This window comes from Oenanthe melanoleuca, chromosome 3 (genome assembly GCF_029582105.1).
Source record: "Oenanthe melanoleuca isolate GR-GAL-2019-014 chromosome 3, OMel1.0, whole genome shotgun sequence".
NCBI lineage: Eukaryota > Metazoa > Chordata > Aves > Passeriformes > Muscicapidae > Oenanthe > Oenanthe melanoleuca.
Window position 1 is genome coordinate 47,367,059 of NC_079336.1, and position 17,015 is coordinate 47,384,073.

General features: G+C 37.6%; 1 protein-coding gene across 1 annotated transcript in view; it reads right to left on the bottom strand.

Moving 5' to 3' along the window:
• Nucleotides 1-17,015, bottom strand: part of MAN1A1 (mannosidase alpha class 1A member 1) — a 139,510-nt gene that overhangs the window by 47,182 nt on the left and 75,313 nt on the right. Inside the window, exon 5 of the mRNA XM_056486650.1 lies at nt 13,963-14,057. Coding sequence (XP_056342625.1) covers nt 13,963-14,057 — 95 coding nt within the window. The remainder of the gene's footprint in view (nt 1-13,962; nt 14,058-17,015) is intronic.

Genomic DNA, 17,015 nt, shown 5'->3' on the forward strand with positions numbered 1-17,015 from the left:
AGGGGCAGACAATGATCTCTTCTTTGTGGTGACCAGTGACAGGACCCAAGAGAATAGGCTGACAGAAAAAATGAAGTTTTGCAGTTAAGATTCCATACCTTCTGATGCTGTGAGGAAAAACCTCAGATAGCTACAAAAAGCCTTGAGGCATCCATACACATGACTGAATTTGGAGGAGCTTTCGGACATTAGTACCCATGTCAGTTCTGCAGCCACCCATTTTCTCAGCATAGCTGAATGAGTTACAGCACTGAATATCATTTAGGGTTATATTTTATCCTACATATCTATAAACTAATTCTTTATTGTGTAATCTGTCAGTTACAGTGCAATCAAATTGATTCACAGTGCTGGACTGCCTAATCCAACACAGAATGACTTCAAAGAATAAGACATTTGAAAATATCTCTTTCTCCAAACAGCTGCATGTCATGTAACTACTCTTGTTTAGCCATGTACAAACTGAGTTTTATTACTGCAAATGCTCATGAAAATTGTGTTACATCGGTGACTTCATTGGTGACTTTCAAAGCAAATTTGAAAATAAAACAATTTAGAAACATAGGATATTGACAAAACGGTTTGAAGCAGATTCAAACCGCTCAATTATTTGAACAATTCAAATATTAATTGTATGCAATCATGTGTCTAAAGAGAAAGCCAAATTCACTACATTCTTTATTCATTTGATTTGTTCCAAAGTGATTTGTTCAATATAACTAATGCAATAAACTGTAATGCTGCTCGATTGTTAAAGTGCAAGCTAGTTTATTCAATTCTTTAATGTAGAGAAAAAAATGGAATATTTCAGGGTCCTAAAACCACTGATATGCCACTGGCTGTGAAACACAAATCAATAGCCAGCATAAGATGGTCACCATCACCATGCATTATTCACAGTCATTAAGGTCAACCAAAAACCTCAGACAGCTTTCAAATTCCATACTTTAGTGGTTTTCTGTGATTGTTTCGTTTGTTCATTTGGGTTTGTTTTTTCTTTTTTTTTTTTTAATGTATCTAAGAGTTATGCATAAAGCAAAACTGATATGAGATCTGCATGAACCTTATTCTCTTCCACTAAATGAACAGAATTTCCAAGTAGTTCTTTCTAAAATTCCAAGGTTGTGTGCTTAGAGCCTCAGTAACTCACCTCACTCCCTCATCTCTTATATATTTTATTGTCATTATGGAGCAGTCAAATCTTAATTTCTGCTTAAAACATTTGATTTGCCTAGCTCTCTGCTCAGATTGAGCTGGATCAAACAAAACTATAGATGGCTTTGCTTTACTTAGTGATCCAAAACCAGGTTTGTGATCCCCACGTGGCCTGAGAACAAGCTGGTCAATAATGTCAAACAAATATCCACTTCTGCATTTACTCACAAAACACAGCACAGCAAGTGGGGAAGACTGGGACAATTTAGAAGTTCAACTCCTGAGCTGAACTTACTGCTAATGAAGACACCCACCTTGACTCCTTGACCTTAATTTTTCACAAGCCCCTAGGCATAACCTGCCCACCATGCACCTATCAGTAATATCTGATTTGGAGTCTCCAGCTAATGCTTTCTTTAAAAGAAGCAATAAGCTAGGGAGCAAAAGCACATTGTCTGAGAATGAAAAACCCAAGCCTGCTGAGTTCCTGGAGAATGTCTCAAGTACAAGGAGAAAAGCTCTTCTGGCAAATGCCATCAAATTTCTGTTGAAATTGTGTCACAAAGGAGAAAGGACAAGATTCACTGGACTGAAAACTCCTGGCTTTTGGTTTCCCAGAACACCTTCTCTAACACATTCCTAATGAAAACTTAACAACAAAATTGCTACAACAAGACAAGCAAATTCCCCAGAAGTGTTATGTAAATAAATCAGATGGCTTTAACTGTCTGTTCACTGGCAGTTCAAGAATCCTGAATAGTTTTAGGCCACTGTCACCATCTGATCCACTGAGATGCTTTGTGCTTTTCCCAACTGCTTGTTAAAAACAAGACTAAATATAAACCATACTTAGAAGATTACAATTCTTTATAGGTTTTAGTAGATAAGGTTTGATAGAAGCAAAACCAGGCAGTCTGCTTAAGAGCATTTTCTCTTATCAATTTTGCTACTAGAATCCTAGTTGTAGTTTCTGTTCAGTATCATTTAATTTCCTAATAGACAAGAGGCTCTGAGCATGGGGTGGCCCACAATAACCTTCACACCTCAAAAAGAAAGCAAGAAGGGCACAAATACTCTCCCCCCCAAGTCACCTTGTCATGCTAATTCAACACACCTAGGTAATTTCTATTTTCTCCTTGCATTTCTGAAAAACATTTAGGGATTGGTTACGAAAAATGCAGACTAGTACGACCATTACAGTAATTGCATTGGTTACATTCATTAATTTGTCAAAATTAAGTCAATAAGAGTTTTAGTAGCACCATTATATTACTTGATTAGTTTTGAAAGAGATTATCATAAGAACTTTATTTAATTGGAAGCATCTCAATTTACAGGATACATTAAATTCTCAGTAGCTTTTTAAGACGATTCAACATATGCAGGTCAATTACCAGTAATCACCGTCTGCTTCAGAAGAAATTTCAGTACAACACTGGAAAAAGAATGATAGATGGTTCTAAAAATTACAACTGAACCTTAGCTCTGAAAGATAAAGCAGAACTTCAGCTCATGTTATTATGGTAAAAGGCCACATCTAAGATCTATGCTGTTAAAACCATTCTGAAATGCTAAAGATTATAAAAATCTGAGCAGAGATTAGAAAACAGTTGTCTACCTTAAAACGGATGATGATAATTTGTCAGGACTGCCAAATTACTGAAATGCACCAACTGCACTCATGCCCAGCTGCACATTAATTACTAGATTAGAAAGTTATAATTAATTTTCTTAATATCACTACACCGCTTTTCTTCCTTGAGTTAATAAAAACAGATTGCAATCAATCTTTGTTAATTCATGCTGCAGAACATAACTGCTGTAGCTATTTCCAAACATGAAGAACACTGCTTGCATGGCTCTTGCAGTAATACCCTGCCTAGAAGCTGAATCTTCTGACATTTTAATGAAGTGTTGTAATAAGGCCAATAAATTATAAATTATAATTTGACTTAGTATAGTTAGTAGAAAAACTACAAAAGCTTAAACATGAATTCCTAAAGAATCTTCTTAATGACAAAATTTAGAAGTGAATACATATTTTGAACAGGAAAAGAGGGGTTTACTCATAGTTGCAACGTTGAAAACCTTCACTGCTGAGACTTGTAAAATTTCTTCAACTGACCTTGACATTAGAAATCAACAAAAGTGCTCCAGACCTTCACACACATTGAAAGAAATTTTGAGAATTAGTAAAGGAAAACAACTATAGAGATACAGGGTAAAGTTCATCAAAGTTCTCATTGAGAGCTTTCAGTTATAAATACAGCAAAGATAATTAAAACAGCATTCAAAGAGCATTTATTCCTCTGTGTCCATACCTGCATTAGTAACAAAAGGTGTTTTTATAAGATGGAAAGGATTATTCATGTAAAGTCAATGCCCCCTTTTTTCATTTTCCATTAAGCCAAAAAGTTGCTTCATTTCTCCAGCCTCATTACTGCTCAAAATGAATACTTCTTTTCTCTCCTCACTTTCCTTCCTTTGTAAAAGATGAGTGTAGAAATATAAGAATGATGACATTGTGGCATCCAAAGTATGGTAGCCTATTCTATTCTGATCTAGTAGAAGTGGTCAGCTTAAGCATCAGAAAGGGAAGAGCAAATGTCAGCAACAAATAAAGGCTGACAGTATTTTTAATTGTGTGTTTGTGATGTTTAAAGTTTCTAAAGTTTTCTGGAGAATGGCAAAGAGAACATAATTTTGTATTTGTGAAAGACAGTGCAGCCTTCAGCAGCAAAGGCAAGCACAAGCTTTTTACTATGTATTTTTTTCTCCCAAACTTCCCTACAGGAGTCCAATTTGCCTTACACTGCTAAATGGTATAAATCTGTTTTTTATGTATATATGTAAAACATCTATAAGTTTGTGTTGGGGTACACATACACATCCCCTTCACCCCCAATGTATACTAAATACACATAGGCTTTATTACCACTCCTTCCAGAACATTCAAATATTTTAATATATTTAAGATCTTAAGGAACAATGTATTAGATTACACACTAGGACAAGTAGGATTTATGGATCAACTCTTCCATAAATGATCATAACTTAAAGCAGCAACTTTAGTATGTGTCCCATTGAGGGGCTGCAGAGAGCCAATCACCTGGGTGACCTCAAGTACATTAAAGGTGTGGGAAAGCAAGGAGGTAAAGAAGGAGGGATGGAAGTGGGGATGGAAGATAGGAAGGGGAGGAAATGCATAACAGTCTGCCCAGAAGTCTTAGAAGACATATGTGGGACAATATCCAATTCTCAAATATTAATTTTCACATGCCATCAAACTGAAACATCTGGAAAAAGGCTCAAGAAGCAACCCCTAGATGAGGAAAACGATACATTTAGGATTCAGGTTCCTCTTGTGAAGGATGTGTGGGCAAGAACAGAATCACAGTTCAGCAAAAAAACCTATCAGAGCAGAAAGTGATCACTGGTGTGTTTCTCCTCCAAAATCAAAATGGATTAGAAGAGGGGAGCAAGCATGGAAGAGGAGTAGCAGGGTTAGAAAATACACAAAGCACAGCAGGATCAAAGACAGATTGCAAGAGTTTTGATTTACAGAGAACATACCACAAAAAGGAAGGGAATGATCTCAGAACCTTGTACTAAAAAATTGTATCTTAGGTTAAGGATCTGGAAGTTTAAGAGATGCTATGAGAAACAATGTAGCTGTTTTCCAACCAAAACCTGTGCTGCTACATGGATCAACATCTAGACAACAAAAATAAAGTAAAAAAAAGTAACTAAAAGTAGTTAAAAGTAGCAATCACAGCACCACAGGCATCTGTATTTAATGCCGAGACTACTGTTTAATAACAATTAGGTGTTCTGTATTCAGCTGGATGTATGAAGCTGGTCATAAAGCAAGAGAAAATGCAAGTAATGATCAGTAATTATCCAAGCAGGCAAGAAATTAATACGTCATCCCTGAAAAGAAAGAAAACTCTTGAATTCTCACCAAATGTTAAACATATCTGAACAATTAACAAATAATAAAGTTTTCTTTCTGTTAAAAGGTAAAGCAAGAAATGAATCTCATGAATGTTATAACAGACAGATTTCTAGGGGGAAAAGAATAACCTAATTTATGCTGATTTGTTATTTTAATGTCAATCTGAAAGATTAAATGGAAAATTGTACTGCAAGAGTATCTGACATACCCATGAAAGCACATATGCCATGAATTTCAGAATAACAAAAGGTGTCAGAAGCAGTTATGAATAGTAATGTTAAAATTAAACATGCTTATAAAAATGGCATAACACACACCCCTCAGCACTGGAATAATGAAACTGAAAACCACAAAATTCAAGTTTCACAGGATTAATTAGATTATGAAGTCTAAACTTTTCTCTAAAAAGAGAAGTGGAAAATTCAGATAAGTAAAACTGTTTGTGGTATACATGATGCACTGGAACTGTGTCAGTTGCTGGAGGGTGTTCTGGCTGTCCAGCTGAGAGGCCAAGGTTTGGTGGAGGTTAAGGAGAGAGCCTCTTGTAACAGCAGCAGTAAGAAACCAGAAAATATGAATAAAGGTTTACCAATACATACATCTATCTCTGTGTTTATCCAAAATGAAAGATGTACTTTGAGAGATATTGAAGGAAATTGCTTTTTCACCAAGGAAAAAATCCAGTATTCTTTGAAGATAACAGCAGAATCTGTTCTCAGTAACGATATCTGAAAAAATGCAGTTAGCAACTCTTGTTCACACTCATAATTTTAGCATGGTAAGAGTACAGAGTAACTACAAACATCAGTCAGCTATTTCCTGGGTCGATCTCAATCCTTATTATCTACCAGGTCATATAGATGCCTAAAGCACTGTATGAAAAAAAACCAAACAACCCCACATAGCTGAGAATTTAACCAGGTGGAAGTATCAAATTCCAGCTAAAATACACAAGAAAAACACTTTGCAAATGCCCCCTGCTCCGCTTCTCATGGTCATTTTGGGATTTCCCTAATGAGAAATGAGTCATGGATTTTTCAGGCTAAATCCTGCAAATGTACACAGATTGTAACAAATACATAAAGAACTCATAAGTGGCATTATAATTTGTCTATTGGAAAATTCTTAGGTGGAACAATCCCATCACAACTTTGTAATGATGTGTTATTTTCTGAGGTGACTTGAATTGTGGTGGAAGTGACTGAGAAGTACTTGTGCTCATTTTATGCATTTAATGAAACCTGAACTCTCTAGAAACTGTTTCCCTTCACTCTGAAGGGATCCTCTTTTGGCAGTCACATTTTGTCTGCTGCAAGATTATCATTTACTACACACAGATGAAAATTAAGTCATACATGATACAAGCAATTAAAAGGGAAATGATCTTTGACCAAGTGCAAAGATTAATGTGCCTACACTCAGGCTCAGCATTCCCAGCACAGTCAGTACTGGGCAAGGAAAAGCATCCCAGCAGGCCAGACCCTGGGCACTTGGTTTCAGGGCAGGATAAATGCTCCTCAAGCTGCTTCAGGTGTCTCTTGCAGTGTCCCACTCCAGTGGGAGCTTGTTCCTGCTGTGCCACTGAACATGCAAATGTATCTCATCTGGGACTGAGCCTCATCTCATCTGGGACTGAGAATGTCTTCACAAACAACTCCAACTCCAAATATGTCTGGCAATGCAACACTAAGGGCTCCCTTGCAATTCCTAGGCAACAGGAAGGTATGGCACACAAATAACTCCTGATTTGCTGCCAATATCGAGGCAACAACAGCACTCACCCAGCTAGAGCAAGAGCACACCCTTAGCCATATGCTGATTATAAAATCCTATTATCAATAAATGCATGTCAAAAACTTGCAGGGGAGCAAGAATGGTTTTAACTCTCAGGAAGCAAACTGAGGATCTGATGCCACTTTCCCATCCCATGTCACTGTATTTCAGTGAAGGACTGGTTACAAACAGACTGGCAGGAAATTAGATGTACATGCTTGGTACATGCTTGGGTGAACTTCCTACTCCTGATTTCTTCTAGGGCAAAACACAAAACAGTTCCACCTGCTTGTCCTCCCCCTTTCTGGCACAGAAAATCTTTATATCTTCTTTATAAATAACATACCAAAAAAAGCAATTCCCCATTTTTTAAGCCATCAAGACAAAATCTTATGATAGTCAGGGAAGGTTCTGACACCTGGAGAGTGTCTGCTGATGAAGGGGGCAAGGCTCACGAAGTGGGGTCACCCTCTGGTAACCTGTTGGTTTTTGTGAGACTGTCTGGCAGCAGGACTTTTTTGGTTTTGTAAAGGAACATTACCTATTGCTAGCACCACAGAGATCTAGAAAGTGTTTGTAATTGTACATTTTGTGCTGAGGAGTACCACTACTAATACTCACATGGGCTTTTACACAGATAAGTGATATGATAATTAGGAACTTGCAAGTATTTCTACTCATTTTACATTTCACTAATAAACTATGGGGAGAGAGTGTTTCAGCTTGGAATCTGGGACAAGAATCTTTCTTTTGGCTGTAAGAAAGCACTTAAACTGAGAAAGATATTTTGCAGTAATAATAATAGGTCCCAAGTTCTTCCTGTGTTATTGCCAGAGGGCAGCCTCCCACACAAATCCTGCGTTACAATATTGAATTGAAGCTGCTAGTTGAATTATACAGCCTATCATTACGGGCTATCACCAAAATAATATTTTTCTTGGTTCTTTTTCTTTCTCGACAAAGAGTGACATTCCTTGAACTATCTCATGAAATTTTTGTGATATTATTATAAATGAGATTTTTTTACATTGCTTAATGCCAAATCAGACATCACCACAGGTCAAATATAGTGAATATTGAATACAAATCACCAGTCATGCAATGCAGAACTAGTACACATTTCAGGTGAGGTGATGACACAGCAAGGAATTTCAGATGAGGCAAAGACATGGCAAGGAATTTGTTTCTGTGGTGTTCTAACATGTGCTAAAACATGGAGATTTCTAATTTTCTGCTATTTAACATGCATAACTATTTTTCCAGGTTGTTTTGCATTCGATACTGACTCAAGAAATGTAAGCTTGTTTATGAATCATGCAATGAACTGAAATGGCTGTGCTGAAAAAATGTGCCCTTTGCTGAAATAATCCTTGTCACTAGTTACTTATAAATTAGGATGCAATTAATTTCCTCATCTCAAGATGTTAGTGCTTTCAATTAATTGTGCAAGGTCCTCTTTAGTCAATGGAAAGAGATTGGTATATCCAGACAGCAGATCATTCTATGCCAAAACATATGTTTAACACAAAACAAATAATTTTAGAGGGGCAAAGTTCAGCCTGGATTATCTCTTTGCATCCAGTGCTAATACAAATCCACACTGTGATCCAAATGCCTGAAGGCAAAGGTCTGCTTTCCATTGGTCTGTTTTGCTGCAGGGGAAATCTCAGTGTTTAATTCAATATACAAATCCTTTTTTGTTATTATTACCACTTTATTACATCAGTGGAGTCATTTGCCAAAACCACACATAAAAAGCCTTTACAAAGTATGTCTGCTGCTTTTAGTTTTTTTCTTAGGTAATTTTGATTTCTTCCTCTAAAATTATGCCAAAATTAGACAGAAGGGATATAAGTAAAGATTTCATCTAAACATAGCTTCTGCATGATCCTACAATAACAAACTGTACAGAGAGTATAAGCTTTTAATCTCTAAACTTCCTCTAAAAATAGGTTTATTTTTGCCAAAAATAGTTAATTTGAAGAAAAACCTTTATTTAACTCTGCAAATTCTGCAGTCTTTAAAAAAAAATATTTCTTTTTAATACACTAGAGTTAACAATGCAAACTAGAATAATTAAATTATCCATCCAGGTTAAATCTCTGCGAGAATGTGCTTCTGGTGTCCCTTGGACAAATAAAAGCATCAACTGCTAATTCTGCTAAAGACTATAGTATCACACAAAAATTTTGCAAAATAATGCAACAATCGATCTAATTTCAGACATTTCTGACAGTGTAAGTGGGAGAATCAAGCTGTCAAAAAGGTTTATGGAATATACATGTGTGGATCCCTTTTGATATTCTCAAACTCTCTTTTTTAGTGCACTAAAACTCCTTACAAACTATAAAGGCATGTACTCTTAAATGCTTTGATTATGATGTTTTTGAGATGTCACAGAACTCAAAAAGAACTATTCTGTTATATTCTGAATTCTTGCCTTAAGAATACCATAGTTCTTCTAATGAGGCACAACACACACAAGATATTTTGAAGGCCATGAGTCCTCAAAGATGTTTAGAAACTGGGAATTGCTTTGAAATATTTTCAAGCAAATTCCATTGTTTCAAGACCAACATTTCATACCTCCAAGGTAGTTGGTTTATTGGCCACATTTCCACCTATGTGGAAGGTGCTGAGGGAGAAGCTCCTTTAAATTTCTGCAGCCTAAAACACTGCCACCAGCAGTCAGAAATACCAGAGTGAGTGTCCCCTAAGACAGCACCACCTGTGTGTGCCATCCTTCCAAACACTGTAGCATTTCAGCACATAACCCTCTCCAAAGCAGCAGGTTCTGCTGGGCAAGCTGAGAACCATCCTATTTAGCACTACTGTCACAAAACAGAAATCTTAGCTGGTGGTTAAAAGTTGTTCAAAATAAAAAGCAAACTTTGGGTGAATTTTTTCTTGCTATTTTTTTTTTCCAAGTGATGTGAGATAAAAAACTGTGTTTCAAACTGTGCTATGGGTGTATCTTCTTGTTCTGAATTCATAGTGGCTGCAAGGGCTCAGAAGTGCCAAAAAACTCTTGTTTAAATGAAACACTTTGAGGCCTGGAAAGACCTGTGACATAACCTAACAATTCTGCACAAAATGTAGTAATTTAAGAAATAATAGTAATCTTGAAAGTGAAAAGAAGACCTTGCTTTAAAATCATGCTGACAACATCCCAGTGACATAAATATTGCAGCTCTGCCACTTCCATCCTCAGTTACCTACCAATAACTACTTTGTGCAAACAATTTAGCAAGGTCCCTGCTATTTCACTTCATAAAATGTTATATTGAATTCAACTCAGATCCACTATGTACAATCAATATTAAACTGTAAAAGCAAAGAATCCTGAACTGACACCAGACACAGTAAACATTCTACAATTTTGTCAAGTAAATCTTATCACTCCCTGTGGTTTCATTTCAATACAAATTAATCATATGTATTTCAAACTCCGATTTTTAACTTCTGTTAGGCTTTCCCACTCTGACCCACTCCAGCTACACCTCACTTTTCTTTCTGTAGAAGCTTTTCCTTCTGTACAACACTTCCCATGGTCCCTAAAGCCAGAAATGATTATATAATTTAGGTTTGTCAGTGAGCCAGAGAAACAGGCACAGTATCCCCCTTAGCCACAATAACACTTATGAACAGGCTTTTCCAAAAGAAAAACCCATTTCCAGTTTGTTATGTTTCCAGAAATAAAAAAATTATTTACTCTAGTTGAAACTTTTTCATTAAGGCAAGGCATAACTATTTTTCAAAGTTTCAGATGCACTTAAAGGTTATATGCTACATTGATTCTTCATAAAAAGGCAGGCCTTTTTATACCTTAATGCCTAACAGCATTGCTACATCACAGCACACAAGGCACAATAAATAACCTTAAAACTATGCAACTGGTCAATGTATAGAGAGCAAACATTTAGTGGAAAATATATTCTTTCATATAGCAATTCTTCTGGGTTTCTTACTGGCAAGTGGTCATTGGAAATAGTGACTAAAAACCAGATACAGGTCTGCTTTCAAAGGGGGAAAAAGTGACATAAAGACAAAATTTCCATCTGAAAGGAAAAAAAAAGCATGGACTTTTATACTCAGATGTTTATTCCTGACTGATTCAACAGAATAACAACAATCTGGGCTCTTTTCTGTATTTGACAGCAGGTCATCATCCCATAAACACAAGACCTAAACAGCTTCCCCTTTAATAGTTACAGAGGTAAAAATAAATAGATATGTTAAAAAGATTACCTGATCCTGCAAACTTGATGCAAGACTGGGTATATGTTAAGATTACTTAACTCACTAAGCGAGTTATAATTTTTTTATTTCTATAAATCTGAGAGGTAAATTACAGAAATACACAAGCAATATGATTGATCAGTCACAAACTACTTAAAGTTTATAGAAAGAAAGAGAATTGACAATTTTAACATGGAGAAGCCAGATAGTCACAGGTTACTAGGAAAAAAAAAAAAGGATCATGAACTAGTGGTATTTTAAGAAACTGTTAGAGTTGGCATCTTAGAAGTACTGAAGAGGAAATATCTAAACATAGGATATAATAAGACTCAAACCTGTCTGCTAACTCACCACTGCTTTATACCCTTCTCGCTCTGCAGCTCTTTCTACCCCAGTTTAAAGCCAGAAGAGTCCACAAGTGCTGCACCACATTATTTACTTTAATAAGCAAGTGAGCCATAGAAGGAACTTCAAATTTTGCAGCACAAGCAGAAGTGAAAAACAGATGCTGAAGATAAACCGAAAATACAGAAATGAAACTGTAATCAGAAATGTGGAAGTGCAACTGAAACTTTAGAAAGAAAGAAAAGGAAATACCCCGACAAACCACTAATCCAATGACTTGAACTGTACTTTAGAGATCAAAGGAAGTTCCACAAGCAAACATACTCATGAATTGGCGAGTATTTTTAGCTGAAGAATCATACAATGAACTTTTTATCATATTTGATAGTAAGAGCTCCACAAGCTAGACAGTAAATGTCCCATGATTACTAAGTGGGGAGGAAAGAGGCAGGATGAACTGAAACAATGGAAAAGATAAAGATAATAATACTTCAGGCAGATGTCTCTGATATGTGAGGAGACAAATGCACATTTATGTTTACACACAGAGGCACGCAAAGAGAGAGCAGATCTAGCTATAATGGTACAGGATGAGTAGAGAAAACCAACTATTTTCTGAAGAACATTTGCAAAGTTAAACAAATATCCAGCTAATCTCTTAATCCAGAAATAATAATCTAAAAATAACCACTGACACCCATAATCTATTGTGAGTGTTTTCCAATTTGAAGCATAAATCAAAATAAAATAAAATAAAATACTAATCAGAAATGAGGCATATTAGATCCACAATGTATGCAGGCTTCAGTGGCTTAGCACTTCCTAAGCCTGGATGACAGCATATTTGTTTACTCACAGTATTATGGAAGAGTCATCTACTGAAGGTCAAAGCTAGGCAGATGTGCAAGGATTCAGAATGAATAACCAAGAACCCAGCATTTCATGTCAATTTTTCTGCCCCAGAAAAGGAAATTACCCTGGCAGAAGTCCTCTTTAACTTTTGTGTCAGGTAAGAAATTAATCCCTTTAGCACTACCACCTTGCACTGTCTGCAGCTGACTGTAGTGCCCCACAGCAGGTGTTGGAGAAGGTAGGAGCAAACCATAAAGATCTACCACATATTTTGAACTACATGCAAAAAGAACATTGATATACCAACATTTAAGGAGGGATTTAGATAAGGTCTATATAAAAAGACGTATTTTTAGCCTGAATACTTTAAGCATGCTTAAATATACTATGTAGAGCAAGGTATTGTTGTGTTGCAATTACAAACATATGCTAGGGTTTTGTATTCAGAAGTTTCTCTAAGAGCTTAAAATCAAATAACCAACATGCCTCAAGCTGCTGTACCACCAAACTTGTGCAAACTTATTAAAGCCTGTTGGGAAAAAAATTATTAGAATGCATTTAAGTAACCAGCCAAAGCCCAAGGATCATCACCAGGCAGCAGTTAACCAGCCCCTTCAATGATGAGAAAGTTCAGGAGTCACTAACTCCCTCCTGCTCCCACACAGACATGTGCTTTTTTTTGGGTTTTTACCTCACTGCTGTTTGAAAGGAAGGTGGAAGATAAGCCTGTCTGGACTGACATGCCAGGGGTTCCTGTAGGACTGGCCCTGAGCAGTTTACTGGGAAGCCAGAAGCAAACACAACCAATCAAGCAACATGTCAATGTCCATCCCACTGTGGGGAAAAGGTGCACTCATAAACACAGAGCAAGCAGGGAGCAGCAGCAGATGCTGACTGTCGAGGAGGCAGCCACTCAGAAAAACACAAAACCCATGCATACACATGTGAAATTCTTTTTTATTCACTTTCTTGTGATGAGTGATGCTGGAGTTTTCAGTATGAAGAAAGCAGGGGTGTCCCTACAAATACACTCCATAGGTGTCATTTTCAACCATTTTCTTTACCAGCACAGGTAGCAGTCCTGAGTTGGGCCAAGGAATTGCTGACATGTCTGGAGCCAGATACCGGAGGCAAGACTGACTTCAGCAAAGCCGCATCTCCTACAGCAAACAGAGCTGCCTTCATATCATGACTGCACAAAAGCAAAACCACTCCTTGGGAGAGTGTACAAAAAAGTGAGTCACTTGTAGCAGGTATTCCTCTTGTTTCTTGATATGAAGGACATGTTTATACCACACTTGAGAACAGGTTTAAAAATAAGAATGCAAAGTGGCTAGAAAACAGAGTAGCACATGTCCTAATGCTCTTAGCCTACCTAAAACAACAGTAATGGGCTTAAGGAAGAGTGAAGGACTTGAGGAAGTGTGATGAGCAACATACTAACTGACAAAAACACACTTCTGAAATTAATAAATATGTTTCTGTATGTATTCTTCTGTGTGCAACGTACATCCACTTAAATGTCCCAATTTAAACTGTAGAACCAGAAGGACAAAAATTGCAGCAATTGTAATATTTTGTAGCAAATATGGATTCAACATAATTTTTTATGTGTTCTAGTCACCAAAAAGCAGTAGTTTTACCTCTTGATATTAAGCAGTGCCCAGGGTATCCCAGTGGGAGTGTTGAAAGCAGGTAGCAACTTCTCTCCAAGCTCCACTGCCTTTTTTCGGAAAACCTGAAAGTTGAGAAGAAACCAAGTGTTGGAAAACGCATTGTTGCTCCAACTAAATTAACTTAGCTAACATGATTATTGAGCATATGGTACAACCCATCTCAGCACAATGAAGCATCCCTGCTCCTTTGGAGTGACGTCAAAGGAACAAAGCAGCACAGCCTGTTTTCCATCGCACCTGGTAAGGGGAGAAGCAGGATCACACAGTGACAATGCCCAGATGCTGCTCCTGGCACGACCAGCACGGCCAGACCCGATACTGCAGGGCAGGTCAGGCACTCCTGGCTGCCCTGCCAGGTGCCCTGTGCTCAGGGAAGGGGCTGTGAGCCAAGGATGCTGCTGCAGCCTGCCTGGCTGGCCAGCAGCTCCTGCCCCGAGTGCACATCTCCTGGAGCGTGGGGATGCAGCTGCAGGGAGGCCACCTCTGCTCTCTCTCAGGGGCTCAGCACGCTGCAGGAGCCTGGGCTGTGTCACCATGTGGCTGCTGTACTGCCAACCTCCTGGCAGTATGTAGCAAAACACCACCCCAGATCACCAAAAAAATAAACCCCACACACTTTGCAGCACTACAGTCTTTATGGACTCAGCTATACCCAGAGAGTGTCAGTGCCACAATTAATAAAAAAATTGGAATATACCCCTGCAGCCAATTGAGACTTAGCTGATATGCAGCATCTAAAGAGTTTCAGCTTTCATTTCAAAAGCATGAAGCACCAAATGCTTACCATACGCCCACGGTCAATAGCTAAAAAGCTGGAACAAAGAGGATTTTGCTTTCCTTCAACTGCCAGCTCAGGTTACAGTAACCTTACTGTTTGTGCACTGAGTGCTCTACTAAGAGAGTTTTTAATTAGAAGCAATATTGTTCCAACTTAAATATAGAAACCTATTTAGTGATTTCAATATGTGGATGTTCAAGGCCTATTTGCTTGGAATTACACTGGGATCTTGCGCAACACTGAAAGGGATTATCCCAGGTGTAGTAGTCAAAATAGCAAAGTCACCTTCATTGTTCTCTCTTTCTAATAATGGCTCCTTTCAACACATTTTTTTCTCCTCAGGCATATTTATGATGGAATTATACTTATTTATGTATTGGAAGTCAGTTTGTACATCTGACACATATTGTGGTGCAGCCATGCATACAGGCTTATTTAAAAATATAAAGACATTTGCTGGGCAAAACAAGGCAATGAAGAAATTTCTTTCCACAAAAATGAAATACAATTTGTAAAACACCACTTTCTGAAAGCCACCTTGAAGGAAGGTTTTTATTATGGAAAAGTATGTGATCAGGAGTGAATATAAAACTCTGGAAGAATCATGTTGCCATAAAGAAGCTCCAGACTACCCCATCCCACGGTCTCCCATATGATACAGATCTCAAGATTTCTGTGGCAACAGTCCAAGATTCAGAATTACAGTAAAAGATATTTTGAGGGAGGTTAAGTAATTTCAAGCCAAATTATGTCTGGAGTCAGAAAACTTTCTTGAGTAGATTGCATCAGAGTGCTGCGAGAAACTTGAAGCTAAGCAGCAGGGGAAACAATTTGCCTGGAAATCCCTTCATAATCCTTGATATTTCTGACTTCCCTCTTTACCAATTAAGTGGATTCTGATGAGAATTAATTATGGATTTGTGATCTTCATCCAGTACATAATTCAGTCTTCCCAAGGGTTAGAGCCTTGGTGAGCACTCAGAAACAGTTGGTGCAGAACATAATCACCTCTCAGCAGATTTCCTTGGGAGGAGCAGGGACAGGAACCCACCCGGAGTGCACAAGCTTTCCCTTGTTCCACAGCCACGTTTTTCACCTTGGTCTGCTGAAGAAGCAAACCTAACCTTTGCTCTTTTAACACAAGAGAGGCCTTCCTCAGCCTTTCAAAGCACATGGTGTGATCAACCCATCAGCCTCCCTGTCCTGAAACACTGAAGTACTGACAGGAGAGTGCTACAATCATCCTCCCAAGCCATGGGCACAGCAGGACCCTGATATTCTGTAGAAGCATCTGCTGCACAGCATAAACCCCCCACCTTTAGCCATACACAAAGGGGCTAGACAGGTATCTCATGGAATGTTGTTAAAGGTGCCATAAGTATAATTTTTAGATGTTTATGCAAGGACAAGAGGAGAACTCCCCTTCAAAACACACACACTTAACCACAGCAGAGGCAGCAAGGCTCAGTACCTACCCAGTACCTCAACCTGCAGGCTGTATCAATCCTTCATCATTAAAAACATTACATGTGACCTCAGAATAAGATCTTTTACAATAATTGCTTCTGGACAAAAATATCGGATTTTAGCACCTTAATTTGATGTAGAGCAATAATGCTTTACTTTCAAATATTTCTACCAGCTCTAACATATTTTTAAAGTTCTACTGTATTTATTTTATATGCAACATCAATTCTCTCAAAATAAAAATTGACTACTTTATGGAAATGTCACAAACAGAGGCTATCAAAAAATTAACATGAGATGTAAGTAAAGCAGTAAGTATTGTTTCACATATGGATCTCAGAGGGAAAAGGTAATTCAGTCCTGACAAAACTAGAGCCCTGAACACCAACTTTAGAATACACAGTGAAGCCAGGCATTTTAATTTCTTTCTTGTCCAAAATGCAACTCTTCCAAAGCACTAAACAATTTTCATAGTAGGCAATTAGGAAAAAAGAATTTAAAAACATTTTTAAACCATTGTTTAATTTTGAAACAAGTGCTGAGGTGAAGATGTACCTCTTGTTTACATGAGAATTTCAACAGGTTATTACTAATATATGCTGGTGATTTTCCTTCCCCTTCTAAAGTTAAAAATAAAAATCAGCTATGGACATTGTCTAATTTTATCTCTAGGTCTAATTTAACATGGCTGAACAACAGACTAGTAAATTACTATCTACGAAGTAGAACAGCATGGACAAAAATGACAAGACTACAACAACACTGAATGACTGAG